This window comes from Hippoglossus hippoglossus, chromosome 12, assembly GCF_009819705.1.
Source record: "Hippoglossus hippoglossus isolate fHipHip1 chromosome 12, fHipHip1.pri, whole genome shotgun sequence".
Classification (NCBI taxonomy): domain Eukaryota; kingdom Metazoa; phylum Chordata; class Actinopteri; order Pleuronectiformes; family Pleuronectidae; genus Hippoglossus; species Hippoglossus hippoglossus.
The window spans coordinates 11,936,955-11,950,851 of NC_047162.1; the positions used below are offsets into that span (position 1 = coordinate 11,936,955).

General features: G+C 41.4%; 1 protein-coding gene across 3 annotated transcripts in view; it reads right to left on the reverse strand.

Moving 5' to 3' along the window:
- Nucleotides 1–962: 962 nt before the first annotated feature.
- Nucleotides 963–13,897, reverse strand: part of LOC117772010 (WD repeat-containing protein 70) — a 35,355-nt gene continuing 22,420 nt past the window's right edge. For all 3 annotated transcript variants that reach the window (XM_034602924.1, XM_034602923.1, XM_034602922.1), the window contains exons 14-18: nucleotides 7,289–7,389; nucleotides 6,144–6,223; nucleotides 4,399–4,515; nucleotides 2,433–2,595; nucleotides 963–1,797 (exon numbers count right to left, since the gene is read on the reverse strand). In XM_034602924.1, the coding sequence (XP_034458815.1) occupies nucleotides 1,710–1,797; nucleotides 2,433–2,595; nucleotides 4,399–4,515; nucleotides 6,144–6,223; nucleotides 7,289–7,389 (549 nt within the window). In that variant the 3' untranslated portion in view covers nucleotides 963–1,709. The remainder of the gene's footprint in view (nucleotides 1,798–2,432; nucleotides 2,596–4,398; nucleotides 4,516–6,143; nucleotides 6,224–7,288; nucleotides 7,390–13,897) is intronic.

Consider the following 13,897-nt stretch of genomic DNA (forward strand, 5'->3'; position numbering starts at 1 on the left):
CTGTGTGTTACGCAACACGGCAGGTGTGTTTGATTTGGGGCGTGGTCACCGCGCGGTGCATCATCAAATCAGGAGCTTGTTCTCTGACGCAGCTGCTGATTTCATTTTCATAGGTTGTGTTCTCCAACGTTTAATCATAACGTCATCGTGTGTTGCTTGTTTTTACTCTAACGAAACAGAATTTAAATAAAATTAAGTTAAATATTTAAGTTAGAAATATACTGAAGTGAAGTTTTTTTTTTTTAAATCTGCAAAAAGTAAAAGCACACATAATACGGCTTTGCAACAGAGATTCTGTTCCTTGCATCCCTGCCTTTAATAAGTCTGAGCTGCATCTTTAAAGTGTCAGTGGAGGTCAAGCTCTCCTGATGCCAACTGGGCGATTAAATGGTGGAGAGGATCTTCTCCCTCATTAAGACCAGTCTCCCTCTTTCTACTTTCACTGCACTCACTCCCATATTTCTTGTCCTGGTATTTCTTTGCCTCATCGAGATTTTATGGCCAGCGGACGTCTGCCAGGACACAGACATTCGGTTGTCTGCTTGTAATTTTGGTGGGCCGGGGAATGACACGGGATCATTCTACAGTTTCTCCTATTGTTAGTCGCAGAGTACAAACACCAGCTCGATGACAGAGTGTTGAGACCCTCCACGTCTTAACATTGAAAGGTAACATCAGATGTCACAGGGAGCTCCTGTCGTCACGCAAGTCAAAATTCAATGAGTCACATGAACAATGTGACTCATGCTGTGTTTTAAACACTGGCACGTTATGGGTAGAGGTTTCATTCCAGAGAGATGTGTAAAGAACTCAAACATTGGTTTCATTAGGTCTGCATGTTGCGGGCGGTATTCTCCCTCAGTTAAGACACATATTGACACTGTGCAAGTCATTCGAGGCATTTGAACAGAAAGAGAAATTCCACATCATTATGTTTTTGCAACAATAATGCAACAAACACATAATGTATAGTTGTGGCCACACCTACTTTTAATGTTAAAAACTTAGGCATGAAAGCAACTAGACTCCATTTCAGATTTCACTCTGGATAAAATGTATCACTGTTAAACAAGAGAATACTTCTTTCCTTATATCGAGGTGGAATACAGTATGTAGAAAACCCCAAACTATCAGATACCTGGATGAACCTCTGTGTATCACGTTCAACAAAACAGTAAACCTTTAAAAAAATACTCCAAAGTAAAACTGATTTATTTGTATTTTGCAAACTTTTGTGGGAGACTGTTCTTCATAGTTCATGAACAGAACCAGATCACAAAATCTGGAGCTGGTTCAAGAGGCATTAGCCAACTCTGGAGACGTGTGAGGACAATAGAAACGATAGAAAATAAAGTCCGTACAATCAAAACAGACACAAAAATCCAATTTCTTCCAAAAGCTGATGAATTTAAATGAAAGGAAAATAAACCTGTTTAAGATTATATGACGCTTGCCAAGTTCAGATGCCTGCACATTTATGTGCTGACGCTCAAAACAGAAGCAAACATACACTGTTAAAATCAAAAAACAGGAGGGAGGACAGACGCTGTACAATTTAGTCATTTAACTGATGCTCATATGCACAGTTTCTGACAGTAACTAAATTTTATAGGATTGATCCTGAAACCTTGCGGCTGTGGTGCAGTAAACCAAACCACAAGCTCACCCTGTTAACTATCCGATATAAAATGAAGTGCAGTCGAAACCTCTCAGATCTTGCGTTTCTTCCACTCTGGCTCGTTCTCAGCTTCCTCATCCTCCTCCGATTCCTCTGCAAACAAAGGCTCGGGCTGGGTCCTGAAGGGATTCACAAACACAAGGGCAAAGCAGTGAAGTGAAGATTAAAGAAAACAACCACGATTAATTAAATTGTAGTGCCTCAGACAAATTATTTCTACTATTCAGGCCAATTGAGGCTGAAGAAAGTTTGGGCTTCAGATGTGACATGAAGCAGTGGACTGGACGGTAACTCAGAGCCAGTAGAGACCTGCTTTTCACTGTGCTGCTCTTCGGAAGAATCAACTTGAGACTATTCACCTTAATGCCTGTGAAAGAACGAGTTGCTAGTGGAGTACGTCACCTGATGTCTACATCACTAGTATTTAGCAAAAGACTGTTTCCCTGCAGCACTGTACGTGAATCTGTTTGATTTGGCTCGCAGCTTTGTTCCACACTTCCATACTGTCGCTGTCTGAGTGCGATAGTGATCTGAAGCTGCCCATTACTGTAAAACTGTTCAGCTCTTTAAACATTCATGTGTCACACCAGTAGGAAGAAACCCAAGAACTATCACAATACCCTGAGAGGAACTCAGAGTATTCAGCTTACACTGACTGCTAATGAAGAAACAAGAGAAGATGAGTGACTGAGACACAATGAGGTTGATGTTTGGGGTGTGAAGGTTTACAAATGAAAATAGCAGTTATTCTCACTGTGTGTACGCCGGGGCGACCCAGTAAGGGTTCTCTGAAGCTTCCTTGGCGTGACGTAGGATGGCTGCTCGTGGGTCACTGTCATCCGTTTTGTCTAAAGCGATGTTCTTCACGATGAACGACGACAGCGTGCCACCGTGAGCTGCGACTCTGCCTCCACGACCTGTCACCACACAGGATCACCGAGTTAGACACATATATGGAATAGGAACACAACTTTTGAATGTTGGATTACAGAATTAGTTGGTTTGCTTGCTTGTTACATACATCAATCATTTTATATTTTGAAAAACACAATTTAAAATTCCCAACTTTGGCGCCCCCTACAGTTACGACCACATTGACAGTCAGAAATTCACACTGCTGTACCTCTTAAAACCCACATGATGTAATAAAGTAAAAATTGAATTTACCCAAAGGCCTGACATTTACTAATGAAGTGAGGACTGACATGGCAGCCTGCTATTGGCCGGTCGTTGCTACCAGATGACGTCATCACGTGTTAATCTACCATAATCTCTATGTATCACTTAGCATCAGATTCATTCAACTGTGTAATCACATGGACAGATAACAATAAATGCATTAATAGTGTTTGTAAATACAAAACTGAAGCATGCTGGTATATTATATTTCAGGTCATTAAACACTGGATTATATTTTTCATATAAAAAGATACAAATAATTCATACCAGAATAAGATGTGCACAAAAACGGTTATAAACCGTTTTGTAATTATGAGCAGTTTATCACATTTTGAGCTTTTTATGACTTTGGGTCGATTTTGTGCATTTGCTCCATTCTTGTTTCACAAAGAGCTGCAGTGAGCTCTGCTGTAGCTGGAGCGCGTCTATGCTGCTGGCTGAACTTTACTACAGTTAATGGAGCCTCAGGGGGTAAAAAATGTCCTGCTTTCCAGAGAGGACATTATTATGGTCGTCTTAAAAAGGTCAAGGCTGGGACAGGGACACGCACACATGTACATATCAATACTGTACATTCACAGACTCTAACACGCAGGGATTTCCTGCTGTACTGGGGCCGTGGGGTTGTTTGGGGATCAAGAGGCACCTCTCTCCAATGCTTGTAAGCATTCTGCCAACCACCGAGCATTACCTTGCACTTATGCGAGTTAATTCACACCGAGGATAAACAATATAAATACAGCCTGTCATCTAAAGACCATTGGCATGCTATCAAGCGGTCAAACTTATTTTCATGACAGGGACCTGCTTAACATTTTATTTGCCCAAGGAGACAGTTTAAACAGCGTTGTTCAATCGGAGAAACAAAAACTTGCACTTTATTGCACTGTGGAACCATGGGACTGTTGTAAGTACATAGTACTGAGGGACTAAGTGGGAAAAGAAACAGCGAAAGTGAAAAGATATAAGCCAGCTGGAACACAATAAATCAAGGAACGCTGTCTGGCACTTTTGCCTATTGGAATGAAGCTTGATTTGTTATCATGAATATGCATGGGGGTGGTATTTGTGGACTTGTGTATTGGTGTAAAAATACATACACACTGAAAACGGGTTCCAGAGAAAGTCGACAATGCATCATTATGTCCCAGCAGTTAAGAAATATGAGGCAACAGCAGGCCACAATGAATCTTAGAGGGGCCAAGTGGGAGCAGTGCTGTGAAAGCTCTCCACTTCAGCTGGGTTGCATCATGCTGAACACATCAACAAGTGTGGATTTGTACATTTGCCTCAAACAGAATCATGCCTACATCTGCCAATGAACATGACTTAGAATATGTTTTAAAGAACAGTTACAGAACCGAAACCATTTAGTTTATTCATGTTAAAATGACCGTATTTAGTTTTTGCACATTACATGCCTTGTCGACTAGGGATATAGATACGATATCCTTTATATTTTCCTTTTTATGGTATATTGTTTTAAATGTTATGCACCAATAAAAGCAAAGTAAAAACAAACAAATAAAAAAATAGGTTACCTGGTCCCGACACTGGAGGCTCGGGCTTGTGCGACTTCTTGGGGTCAAGTCTGTCCTTCTCCAGCTGTTTCCGTGTACTCCGCTGTCGGGCCTCTCGGAACATGGGTAACGCATGAGCTGGAGAAGCACAAAGTAAACACGGATAATCAAGTTGCTTAGGTTACTAAACTGCAAGATCAAATCACACAGCCGCGCAAATAAGCGGGCAGGGCGTCTGAAAATATGTTCGGTGTTTGCAGCCCATGTAAGCAACCCCGGACGATGACAGTAATGCAAAGCTGCGTGTGTTTTCAGAAGGCGCCAAGACTCACCGGCCCAATCTCACCTACTACTACACCTCACGAAAGAGGTGCTTGGGTTTGCACCAAAATACACACACACACCTGCTGATCTCTGGCAGTGTCTCTCCATTTGTGTACTCTTTCTGCCATAGTGCACACCAACATATTCATTATGTCCCGCATGTTTAGATTCAGACAATTACTCCTCACACTTTTGTGAACACTATCGCAATAAAGGCCCGCAGCACTTAAACCCACGAGTGTGCGAGTGAACGCGTGCATGAGTAAGTGTGAATGACTGCCCTCAAAAGGTGTGTGAGAGTGAGTGTGTGTGTGTGCACGGCCGTTTGTGTAAAGCGAGTGTGCGCTCAGCTCTTATCCTCGGGGGTTACAAAGAGACACTTTTTTTTAAAAAAAGGGCTAGATAAAGTGATTTTCCATTCAGGAGCCCTGTCGCTGTTCAGTGTTAATTCTTCTCCTCCACGCTACATTAAGCAAAAAGGTTACTGTTAACAGATTCCCTCGCTTTTCTCAATGGGCCATCACTTGTTTCCTGTCCCCTCTAATTTTCCAGTGCCAGGGCATCAAGTGCGTCACTCACTGCTTGTGTCAGTCAAAATGTCTGCCTTCTTCACACCCTGTTGGCATGGCGATGAAATCACATGATGCGTTTGAAACGGCTGCAGCAGACCAAACAATAAATGGTGTCTGAATTGGGTCTGAGCAGCCAATCAGGGACGACATGTTGGCAGCTGTCCGGTTCCTGTAGGTTCATGACTTCAGCGTGGGGACAAAGCACTATGAGGCACGCACAGAAGAGATGGCGGCCTCGTGTGTTGGTAATATGACAGGATGACAGATTGGGGTGTAGTGTGTGTGTATGTGTGTGTGGACTAGCAGGAGATCACGCAGCAGAGGTGGGAGAGGTGGCTGCCCTTAGCGTGATCTGCCGTGACTGCAGAACACATGGACCTCATGGCCGTTGCGTGGCACGTCGCCCTGCGGCTGTCGATCCGCTCATCCACACTCCACTCCATCAGCTAATGTGCCCGTGAAAGCTCTGAACACTCTCCTCACAAAGCCAGTGTGAGGTAGTGTGTTTGCATGTTTGTGTGTGAAAAAGAGAGTGAAGACACAAAGAGGTAGCGTGTTTGGAGAAACACGCTAGAATATGCTCTGCTGGTCATGTCATGGACTTGGAAGGCGGCTGGCATGTGGAGAGCACTGTGGGTTAGTGGCTCAAGGTGAACTTAGCTGCTGCAGGGCTTTGAAGAAGACACTTCACTGATTGTTTACTGATTAAAAGGTGATGTGCCATGCCATGCACGAAAAGACGAGAGCAAAGAATTAGGATCAAAGTTCATTAAGTGGCAAACTGTTATCCTGGGAAGGTACTGTAAGTATAAAATTGTGTGTGTGTGTGTGTGTGTGCGTGCGTGCAAGTGCAGACAACCAACAACTTACGTGTGATGATGTAATCTTGTGTTAGGATCTCGGTGTGCTTCTCTTTCCGCTGGCTCTTCACCACACACAGCTTCGCCCCTCTAGAAAAGAACCAGTTGGTTACAAAAGATGCTGTTTGAAGGTGTCACATAGAAAACAAGACATTAGGGATAAGCCCTTTTTATATTCACCTGAAGAGACTAAAACTAGAGTTGATTTTGTTAAGGAAAACTACAACTAATTATGTTCTTCAACAACCTTTCTTCCATGACAAAGACGATACAGACTCAACGTCATTACACACTAAATATCTCAACATGAGATATATAAAGACAAGATAAAATATTAAATAAAATATAAAAACTTGTGAGGACTTGGAGTAATTTAATAGAAGTTAACACTGATAATATCAGTGCTTTGGAGGAAGAAACAAGAAGAAAGAAAAGAGGCATTAAACTACTGGTAAGAATACAACTAACCTTGACTGGATAGATAGATTTTCAATATAACCTGAATTCTTCCCAGAATTTGAAATTAATTCTATTAAGTATACTATAGTATACATTAAAAAGGATGAGCTTTACTAAATAGTATACAAACTAACAAGGATATGTGACACAGGACTAAAACAAAAAATAATAATAATACTAATTTAAATTCATCACACTAACAGGTATAGGCAAACTCAGCCTAATATTATTTGTACAATCATGCAGATTAACTCAATTGTTGTCCAAAAAGCATGAAAAATAAGTAATAGAGTGATGCATAGGGATGCACTGAGTGACATGTTAGTGATTGGGAAGAGCAATGAAGGATCCAGTCCTGGTATTTAGTTTGACAAACAGAAGCAGATGTTGAACTTGAGAAATATCTTGAAACATTTGGGTCAAATATTTTTTTCTCTGCCAACTTCACAACAGCATTTTTAATGTGAGTTAGTGGTGCAGTTGGGCAGATGTCCTGTCTCTGCAACACTTCCTGTGTAGATAATTCCTCTATAGAGTTCTATGGCACAGCTAAGGCTACAGAGACAGTACTGCTCAGTAGAATACATCCATTGTTTTGGTGGTTAGAAGAGATTCCAAGTGACAGTTGGTGGTTTTGGTGATCAGTATAAAGAACATTACACTAAACATTCCCCTGAAGGTCTAAATAGCACATACCTGTGGCTTTTGAAAGGATCGTAGTAGACCTTGGCCAGTCCATTCGCAGTTCCCACCATTATCTGGTTCAGTTTTGGATGCCACAGGCAGCGGACGGCACTCTGGAACACACACAGAGAAAGACAGAAACGTCAAAATACAGTTACTGCACAATAACTGAAGAACGTCATGCTTTGGAATAGCAGCTCAGATCAGGTAGAGAGCAACTTTCTCTACTGTGGGTCGGATTAACGAGGGTATTTCTGCTTCTCGCCAACAAAAGGTAGCCATCGTGTTTTATTGTCCTATAAGTATTGTGAGTGTGTGACCTGGGTTGGCTGTGGTACAGCGGGGATCAGTCCGAGCGTGCTCTGCTGCTCTAGTTGACTATATTTGGTTGTTGGGATGAGGGCTGGATCCCTCAGTCTGTGTGTGACAGATGGCCCAGTGCCAACAGGCAAATGTGACCACATTTATCCAGAGGTGTGTGTGTGTGTGTGTGTGTGTGTGTGTGTGTGTGTGTGTGTGTGTGTGTGTGTGTGTGTGTGAGAGAGAGAGGGGCAGAGAGAGAAATACAACCACAGTTGTTGGACAGAGATAAAGTCTCTGCTCAGTCTGTGATTTAGAAGTTTATAGTAAAGAGCTTGTCTGCCTGCTGTCGTCCCGTCTTTCTTTACACACATTACTGAAGTATCACAACCTTCTGTCACTACTCATCTTAAAGGGTGTCATCATTAACACACATCTATATTCAGTCGGCTCAAAAGTCTGAGACCCTTTTCCTGCTCTCTTTTATGAGAATGAGAACATGGTCTTACTTTGGACCCCCACTGAATATGTGGTGTGGGTATATGTTCTGCAGTTGGAGAGAATTGAGTGATTGAGGGTTTTCTGCGACTTTATGCGAAACAGAGAGGGCTATCTGGGGGGTGGGGGTCTAGGACAGGAGCGCAGGATCGAGGGTGGGGGTAGGACGATGACTGGGACATCCAGATTCTGTGATGGTGAAAGCTGCTTAGCGCCCAGCTGTTCAGCTTCCCACCATGATACCAGAGGAAGGAGTCTCAATCTCTCACACACACACACACACACACACACACACACACACACACACACACACACACACACACACACACACACACACACACACACACACACACACACACACACACACACACACACACACACACACACACACACACACACACACACACACAGAGAGAAAATCAAAGTATGGCTAGTTTGTGTTTTAAAACTAGAAGTGATCATATAAAATATTAGATCCAAGAAAAGCATAACATAAATAAAATGACTTTACATAATTTTGTTCTATATTTTCACGCAAGGATGCAAATCAATTAAATAACTTTGTCTGTGAATTACTTGAATTCACTATCAGCACAATTGGCTCCAGTAACATTACCAGTATATTTCTCCACTATAAGGCCAGCAGCAGCTCAGTGGTCGTGTGTGGCTCGTGGGACAGAACAGGGTTAATCTGCTCAACCAGATCATGAGCCAGCTGTAATTGATAGAAAGATCAGGAAGTGCTTAACATCCGCCTCATATATGGAATTTATATATAAGCAGATAGACGATAACATATAAATGATTCAAATAAAGTACTTAATGACCACAAATTTAAATAAATTTGCACTGTGGATGTTGCACTGTATCATCGCAGCGTTATATAACCTCCAGTTGATTAAAGGAGAATGATGATGCTCTTTCTTATGCATTTTTTTCAAAGTTCTGCAAAGTTAAAAGCCTGCAGGAAAGGAGCTCCTCTCCTCCACAGAAAACATTCCTCCAGAAACATTTTGTCAGTTGTCTGGTCAATATTTCAGGGGAATCTGGATGTCACATGACATCATGATGCCTTACATAATGCACGTCTAGCGGTTTGTCTGGCAAGGCCCCTCACAAAGTCAGGTAAAGCAAGAGCATAGGCTGGAAGCGGTTGACCAATCACAACAGAGTGGACTAGCTGGTCAATCAGAGCAGATTGGGCTTAGATCTTAAAGAGACAGGAGTTAAAACCAAACGTTTCAAACAGAGACTGAAAAGAGGAGCTGCAGCAATTTACAGTATGAGCCAAGTGATGTGTTTTCTGAACATTACAAAATTTAAACCTCTTAAAATAATGACTTAAAATTAATAGGTATGAACCTGAATATGAACATAATGCGTCTCCTTTAATAAATTACCCTGAACTGTGAAACCTGCCGATTTTCTGTCCCATAGGAAGCTAAAAAAATGCATTAACATGTTTGTATCATGACCAATTGGAGTCTTCGGTTTGTGGATGTGCTTCAGGGTAAAAGTGTAATGGGTTATGAATATGCCTGTCATGGTTGCTTTAGCAACCTGGACAGCCCCACATGCAAGTGAAGCAGAGACGACAGTAAGGAATTCTGTTACACTCCGCAGGTACTGTCAAAGCTGGAGGAATTCATCCGGTGCTCAGCAACACGGCACAGAACGGCCCCAAATCAGGCAGCAAAACCAAAATAAAAGTGACAACACAGCCAGGCAACTGCAGCCCAGTTAAGTTCAGAAAACTGCCTGTTCAGACCAAACAAATCATTCTGTCAACGGTGGAACAAGCAAACCAGAGAGAGCAGAGCAGCCTCAAACAGGCCAGTTAAGTGGGGCCCACCCCCAGCTGGATCCACTGAGATATCCACATCCAAGTACAGCCCAGTCCAGTCCAATAGTAAGACTGCTTTCCAGATATTCAGAGCAGCATGTTTATACTCTAGGAAGCCCTGTTTATGCTTCACGTCCACAAAATTACATCACATTGTGAAGAAGGAAACTTTAATCAGTCAGTTCTTCAGTAGCAGCCTCCTATACGCCATCGGATAAAAATACCAAAGGCTGATTGGGAATAAATAAGACAACAGCCACTCACCCAGTATGTATGCTGATTATGAAATAAAGTTATGCAGCACTAATGGGACACAACAGCTGTGTGCCTTGTTTAGTCTCTGGTGAGTGGATCCAAATGTACACTGCTTCTGACAGACTGGCACAGTTACACAGGCCAAGTGAATGCAGTAGGGTAGGAAAATGCCACCGTTAGCACTTCAGCGACACACTGAGTGGGAACATGTCCAGGAAGTCTGTAATTACTATGAATACCTTACTGGAACAACTGGTGTTTACAATCTTCAGAGATTCACTTGGTAAGTAAAAGTTGATCAAGCATGATAGCAGGTGTAGAAAGGGCAAATAGAAGCGATGGTTGAAGGTTGCAAAGTAGTTTTTCACCAACAAAAATCACTGTCTATGCAGCATAAAATCATATTTGAGTTGCAATCTTGACATTTTGTAATTTTTTAGTATAAAAGAGTTATTCAGTTTTTTTTGTGTATTTAAAAAGCCCTTTTAATTTTATAGATTTTTTCACCTGTGAGTAAAACAGAATATCAATACCAAGCTTAAGTATATCACATCAGTGATGCTGTAATTACCTGATGTGTTATCTGAAATGCGAATGCATACACAGAAAATGCAGGGGGGGCTGCAGGTTTCACTGGGTCTCCATTTGAAATCCAGCCGAAAGCTCAGTGCTTTGATAGTCAGCAGGGTCTCACCTGGTTCATGCCCTTTTTGATGGACTAAGATAAGCTTGAGAGTGTCTGAAGTATTTACTGAATGGGCCTAAAACAGCCTGCGCTCCCATGCACAGCCCAGCATCCAGGTCCGGGGTTATGTAGACTGTTTAGTTAGAAATGATTGGTGGCCCTTCCTCTCACTCTACTGCCTGGTACGACACTTTATAAAGACTGCACTTAAATTCTTGGGCCATCTGAGAGGCAGGTGGTTGATGTAAACATAGTAAATAGCACATTCATCAGGTTCACTGAGTGCACGTCAACCATATCAACTGATCTGCGGCAAAAACAAAAAATTCTCTATCAAAATTAGTTTTGAAAATGGAGTAAAGGTATCGATATACTGTGACATGGGTCATTTCACTCAGATTGTTAGAGTAATAGAAAGTTTGGATCAAAGACGGCATATCGAGGATGAATTTTATGGAAAAAGTAAACAGCCAAAATCCTTAAATGCATCAATCCAAAAGTCTAGGAAATGAAAACAGTCCAGTCTGCAGGATGTGGTCCCACCCTTTCTTTGTTCCATGCTTCTCTAAACCACTCTCTGATTCTCTATGTTCCATTAATGTCAAAATACAGAAAAATAAACAAATATTTCTATGCAATTTTATGGTATTGCAGTAATTTATTTCAGCTTTCAACAACTGATGAAAACTGCCACTTAGAAGTTCTAGCACAAATAGTATTAAGCTCCAACATAACATATTTTCTATTCCCCTTCTCTGTTCATGTGGCCACTCAACACGAAAATGTTGACGCTATAACTATAGCTTTAATAGATACAAAAGGAATTTATGTAAATGTTGTTATATTCTTGCAGGAAACTTCATGGATAATTAAATGTCTTTAAGGGTAATTTTCATAAACTAAATCGGTTGAAGTTTAGAAGACCAAAAGCGTAACTTAGGTACTTTAAATCATTACCATATACATTTTAATAGGCAAGTACAATTAACCCAAATAAGCTGTTGCCAAGACGACTGGCAGCTTTTACTAGTTTCTAGAATGCACAGATCTTTGTAACACTGGCTTGGAATTTGTGGAAAATCGGCTGGATTTCTCTTAAGCACAACGGCTGAGCAGACAGGAGGAGGTTTTTCCCTCCTTCCAGCTACACCGAGCTGAAGCTTTCTCACAATTTCTCACAATGGCAGATGGTGGAACGAGTGAAAGGCCAATGGAAAAATCCCTTCCCGAATGTTTACCCTCTTCATTAAAGTGAAAGAGAAGACAAACGTCCACGGATTGATGCATGAGAGGAGGTGGGTTGTTAAGTTCTAAATAGACTCTCTGACCCAAAGTGTCTGGGGTCTCTCTTTGATGGTCCCTGTAGCAATATCCTCACCACAGTAAAAGTGAGAGCAAACGTTAACTCACTGTCATTGAGTGACACAAGTTGAACTGAACACTTTAAATTCAAGTGTGCTTTACCTGGAAAACACAGTTTAGCTCTGGCATGTTTTTATGTGGTTTCACTTGCACAAACAGTAGATTAAGACCTTAGTGCGACACAGGGGTTGCTGTCTCAGCAAAGCACACTAAAGTATTTTCAAACATTTGGCAGTGATGGATGACAGTGATGTTGAAATGCTACCTTCAGTCAGAGTAACAACAGAAATAGAGAAATCAGTCAATTCAGTTTCAGCGTAGTGTCATTTTTCTTCAAGTGTCAGCACTGACAAGGGAATGAAGCTCTCCTAGTTAGAAATTGTGCACAAAATTGAAAGTTTACACTCAGGCTTGAATCTAACAGTAATCCTTTTATTTAATTTTAAACACATTAATATATTAAAGTTAGTGTAATCCAGTAGCTAATGTTTTAATCCAAGATCTCTGAAGGGGAATTCAGGTCATATTTGGATTAAAAAAGTGACAATAACTAAAAGCAAATTATTTTTTAATTACATTTTCACTCGAATAAATTGGGTCGACCAAAACACAGCCCGCCCTCCCCTCCTCTCAGCTAGTGCAACTGTGCAGTGGTGTGTGAACTTTGTGTGGATGCTGTGCCAAGGTTTGCAAGCGAACAGCAGCTGGCTGGCATAGCAGGAGGATACATACACACCCACACAATCCCAACATTTGTCTCTTTCCCCTCTCTCAAACATGTTCACTCACATGGCCTATGTGAAAGTGTCCTGCCTGAGGTAGAGGGACCACGTAAGAAGCCATTAGCCTCTGTCGGACCTCACTGTTATGACTACAGATACACAGAGGCTAAATCTGATGAAACCAACTTGAAGACGGAGTGGGAGGAGGAGCAGGGAGCTCCTCCTCTGTCTGAGGAGAGCACCTCTGCCCTTCTTTTCAGCACCTATGGCTGGTTGCCCTTACCAAATGGATTTCTGGGAAAGCAGGGATAGTCTAAATTACATATTATGCTAAAGTGTGTGGCAGCGCTGTCTGTACATGTGAAGTGAATGGAACATGCTTATTGTGTCAGTAGATAATTTAATTTCAAATATAACTTAAAGGCCAAACACGTAAAAGCGGCAAACACCGTCCTGCCAAAGGTTTGTGGGACTTACTTTCTGTAAGGAAAGGTCACATTATTCCACTTTCTCCGAATTTGCCTCAAACCATTTTGTAAGTTTCCTCTTTTACCTTCACTTCCCGTCAATAACTCCGTCAACGTCTTCTGCATTTTCCCGCAAATCGTGCTGCTGTTAATTTATCATCCTGGATTAATATTGAGAAAATTCGTATTTTGCTGTGTTGCCAGAAGTTTCCTCAGAGACATAGTGATTTAAAAGGAAAATAAGTCTAGTATGTGCCAGAGTAAAGTTTGATATTTGATTTCAATTGTAGAGACAAGAAAAACTAATTTATCTTTCTGACTGACCTGATATCAATTTTATAGACATTATTATATAAATATAAATGACAAAGGCTGCTAATTGCATAGTTCTGGATATGTCTCTCCATTTTCCTCTGGTGTACAAAACTCTACATCTTTACTGTATGTTTTTACTTCCACATGTTTGAATATCAGCTGAAGTAAATAATC